Source organism: Centroberyx gerrardi, chromosome 12 (assembly GCF_048128805.1).
Source record: "Centroberyx gerrardi isolate f3 chromosome 12, fCenGer3.hap1.cur.20231027, whole genome shotgun sequence".
NCBI lineage: Eukaryota > Metazoa > Chordata > Actinopteri > Beryciformes > Berycidae > Centroberyx > Centroberyx gerrardi.
This window is the reverse complement of record NC_136008.1, coordinates 18,803,765-18,807,971: the sequence shown is the minus strand read 5'-3', so window position 1 is coordinate 18,807,971 and position 4,207 is coordinate 18,803,765. Positions and strand designations below refer to the sequence as shown.

General features: G+C 41.1%; 1 protein-coding gene across 1 annotated transcript; it reads right to left on the bottom strand.

Moving 5' to 3' along the window:
* On the bottom strand, positions 1–2,254 carry mrpl32 (mitochondrial ribosomal protein L32). Its single transcript, XM_071905002.2, has 3 exons — positions 2,094–2,254; positions 1,518–1,738; positions 1–924 (listed from the first exon to the last, which is right to left on the bottom strand). The coding sequence occupies exons 1-3, from the start codon at positions 2,203–2,205 to the stop codon at positions 676–678; spliced, it is 582 nt and encodes a 193-aa protein (XP_071761103.1). The 5' UTR covers positions 2,206–2,254; the 3' UTR covers positions 1–675.
* Between the last annotated feature and the right edge of the window lie 1,953 nt (positions 2,255–4,207).

Genomic DNA, 4,207 nt, shown 5'->3' with positions numbered 1-4,207 from the left:
ATAAAAGCTGGGCAAAGATGGACTTACACTTTCCAAATAATGGATTTATTGTCAAACAGTGACGAATATACTACAGACAAAAAAATCTGACAGACTTGGCTTCAAAGAGCAACTCAAACAACAATCAAAGTCATACTGACATTATAAAATAAACCATCAAAGAACAATGCCAATAACTTTTGTCATTTTGCCATGGTATGAGCCCTAAATCTTTACATATTTTTTCCTCATACAGAGCATGATAGTATAGTATGTGATTTGTGTCTAGTGGAGATTTACAGAGATAAGCCAAGCCTTCCTGACCTGCGACAAAGTATTGCCATCCATAGTTGTATTCATATCTAATGTACCAATATTTATCAAGGCTGTAAGCATCAGTGCTGATCTAACATCACCAAGCAGATCCCTCCATACAGTTTGTACGTGAAGACAAAACTGATACATTCTCCTCTTAAATTTACTGAACAACAGACTGGGCAGAATATGATGTTTAATATTTCAAACTTTTTCAAACTTCCTTATCTTGCAAGTGATATCTAAACAACACAGTGCGAGTATCTGGCAAGACAAAACAAGCGCTCCTAGTGTAGCCCAAATATTTGAAACCATTTCTAAATCTAAATCTGACCAGATCTGGATCAAATTGAAAGTATGTACCATGTGTAGCTGTAATAATTAGCTGAACCAGGCAGGCCGCTTCCTGGACCTCTCCACTACCCTCCTGTCTTTGTCCTGTTCGCTCGGCGTCTCACCCTCATACAGGACGATGGTCTCCACGGCGGGAGCCTTCAGCGGGCCGCCCTCCATGGAGTTAATCTGCCCACGAATCAGAGCGGTCTCCCGACACACCTTCTGATAACAGAAACCACACAGGACGTGCTTCTGCTTCAAGTGGCCACACTCTAGACATGGCTCAATGTTGGTCTGGGAGGGGGAGAACAAAACAGAGTGTGTGTGTGTGTGGTGGTGGTGGTGGTGGTGGTGGTGGTGGCAGGGTCACAGGGATAGAGAGAAAAGAGGGAAACACAGAGAGGGGGATGAACAAAGAATGTGTGTGAGAGAGAGAATCAGAAATAAAGTTAGTTCTATGAATAAGAACACTGTCTGAGTAGAACTGCTTGGTCTCTTTCAAACAAGCGCCAATTAAATGCAATTGTTAAATAAATATAATCTACTGTTAGCAGCATGCTAGATCCAACCAAGACACTGGACAAAAATTAGGCCATATATAGCATAGCGGAGAGGAAGAAAGAAAGAAAAAAACAGCTTGTGTTACACTGAAAGCATTCAACAAAGAATATCATCATCCACTACACTGAATTTGAAATGTTACATCTTCTGTAATCTAATCTGTGGTTCTCAGAGGTTTGGCAGGTGAAAGAAGCATATTTACATATTGATGTATAAATTATTTTTGCTTTTGAAATACTTAATATGTGCATTCTTTATGTTTCCTCCCACAACTGATCAAGGGATTCCAAGCCAAAATATTTGATGCCCAAGCCTATTCCCTGTACCTTGACTTTGAGGAGTTTGCTGTCGGCTCTCCTCCTGGTGCGGTTGACCTCTATCGTGCGTCTTTTCTTGGGTACTGCCATCCACAGGATGCCGTCCAGGACGCCAGGCGGCTGCTCCGGGCTCTGCTGCTCCTGTTCCTGTTCCCCCATGGGACAGTCCTCATCGAGCGGGGGCTGGAGCTGAGGCAGGAGGCCGGGCCCGTTCACTGCCAGCGCTGGACCTGGACAGAGGGGAGCACAGAGACGTACTGTTACTTCCAATACAGTGCAATATGTTGGAGTGTGTATGGCGGAGGGGTGAGGGGGCAAAGACAGAGCACAGGACAGCAGGTAGTCAACAGTACTGTAGGTCAACAACAAAGCTCACATGAAGGAAAATGTTTAAAAGAGATATATAACCTAAAATATCCTTAAATCTACTAAAATATCACAGAATATTATTACCAAAAAGAGGCGAGAGAGAGACTGCATCTGACTCCATCAGGACCATGTTAGTATTATCAGGCAAGACGCTTAGCTTGTTAGCATCATGACCAGCGGTGGCTAACATAAACATGTACAGTCATATAAACTTACCCAAATGTCTGTCAAATCCCGCTGCCTGCTGAAGCCTGCTTTCGATCTGTAGCAATGACCGCCGGAGGCTCTGCACTAAAGCGGCTAAATTCATCATGTTTGGTGTTTGCATGCCGACTCCCCTCCTGCATGCCAGACAGCTCACGGTCACTGAGGCGTCGTACGTCATTGAACTGCGACGGTGCACTTCTTCCTTTTCTCTTTAATTGACAGTAGACTAAACGAGCCGAAGCCTAATGCTGCCATCCACCGGTAGAAAAAAGGAAGAAAATAGGCTACAACATTTATATCCAATGATACTGTATAAGCCCATGGAATGGAAAACAATATAATTTTCCTACTCACCATTGGTGCATATCAAGTCGTCTTAAAGTTTTGAAAGAAAAAGAAGAAACAACCTAATGCCATAACTCCTTGAACAAATCCTTTAGATAGATAGATAGATAAGAACTTTATTAATCCCAGAGGGAAATTCAAATTGTTACAGCAGCAAGACACTTAATGTCACGGTTGTGACTTTCTGCCTTTGTTCATTGTCTAGGTTTTGTATTTCTTTGTGTATTATGTTTCCTGTCTGCCCCAGCTGTCTCATTTGTAATCACCCCCCATGTGTATATTAGTCTTGTTCCCCAGTCAGTCTTGGTCGGATCATTGCTTTCTGTTACATGTGTCAGTTTATGTGTGACAAGCTCTTTGGTTTCCTGTGTCACATGCAACCTGTTACATTAAACACCCAGTCTTGGGGTTTAATCACCACCTGCCTCGCTGTCCTGCATTTGGGTCCTCACCACACCTCCACGTAACACTTAAGACCCCAAATATAGCCAAAACAAAGCACAAATTAGGTACATAATTAGGAGAATAAAAAATAAAGAATAAATACCAATGCAAGAATAAACTATGTATGTACAACATGTGCAATTGTAGCCTATATGTGCAAAGCAGTATGTTGTACAGTATCTGTGCAAATTGTTACATAATATGTCACATATTGTTACATGCAGTGGATGAGAAACATTGTGACTGTCTAATACGGACTGTTCAGTTCTATCTGTTCAATGTAGTATTTCATGACCACAATCACAGACCACCAGGATGCTTAACTACCTTTAGACCACTGTTCAATGCACAGTGACCTGACTTCAACCTTGTCAGAGTCTCTCCTATCATATAAACACTTCTCAGGACAGACTCCTGATCTTGGATCCAGTCCTTTTTTTCCATTCTTTTAAACGATCTTGTTATATAATACTGCCATATGGCACATTTGGTACCCACAAGATTCCTACCACACAACTGATTTTTTTTCCTTCTGTTTTTAATAAGCAAAATAAAATATCAGTTACTAAATCAGGGCCTGATCTTACACCTTGACTATATTAATCTAATATTGAGTACTAGGCTAATAATGCTTCTTTCACCTTAGATGATAGTATATAGTATATATATAATCAATGAATCAATTTCATTCATCACTTTCATAGGAGAGATGTAACTCCCCAATTCCACTCTTTCTTTCAATGTATATAGCCTAGGATTTTGAGATCATCAAGACGCAATTTTCCTGACCGTATTCCCTTCTGCAGACATAGCTATCTGTCTCCTCTCACCTTTGCTTGGCCTCATCACTCATCCCGAATTTCCCCAAAGTGATTAATAAAGTGATATCTTATCTTATCTTATCTTACTTTCTCTCACTGCCTCCTTCACCTGATCCCCTGTCTCCACCTGAGGCCGAAGCCATAGGCTAAACCTTGGGCTAATTAGGCCTACCAAGAGAACCTTCACCCTTATACTAAAATGTAAAAATCAAACAAATAATGATGATGAAAACAAGATAAAGACGAGAAATGTTTAAATTAACCGCTCTGAACAAGAAAGACCGCGACGCATGCGCTCCAGTTCCGGGCATTGCGGTTTCCCGGTACCAATCATTTCATAACAGACAAAAAACATTTTTTATTTCATTTGCTGGTATTTTAGATGCGTACATAGTACAACTGAACAAAAGTAACATTTTATATTTATTGGATTTGAAGCATAAACCACTGACAGACTGTTTGACCCCAACTTGAGCTCCACCAATTACATCTATCGTTACTGCGTGACGTAGA

Bases quoted from the DNA above. Each gene is read 5' to 3' on its own strand.
- mrpl32 (XM_071905002.2), bottom strand. From the start codon at position 2,205: ATGCAAACACCAAACATGATGAATTTAGCCGCTTTAGTGCAGAGCCTC. The intron at 1,739-2,093 runs GTAAGTTTATAT...CCCTCTGTCCAG, and splicing joins GGGATTTGACAGACATTTGG to GTCCAGCGCTGGCAGTGAAC. The intron at 925-1,517 runs GTACAGGGAATA...TCCCCCTCCCAG, and splicing joins GCAAACTCCTCAAAGTCAAG to ACCAACATTGAGCCATGTCT.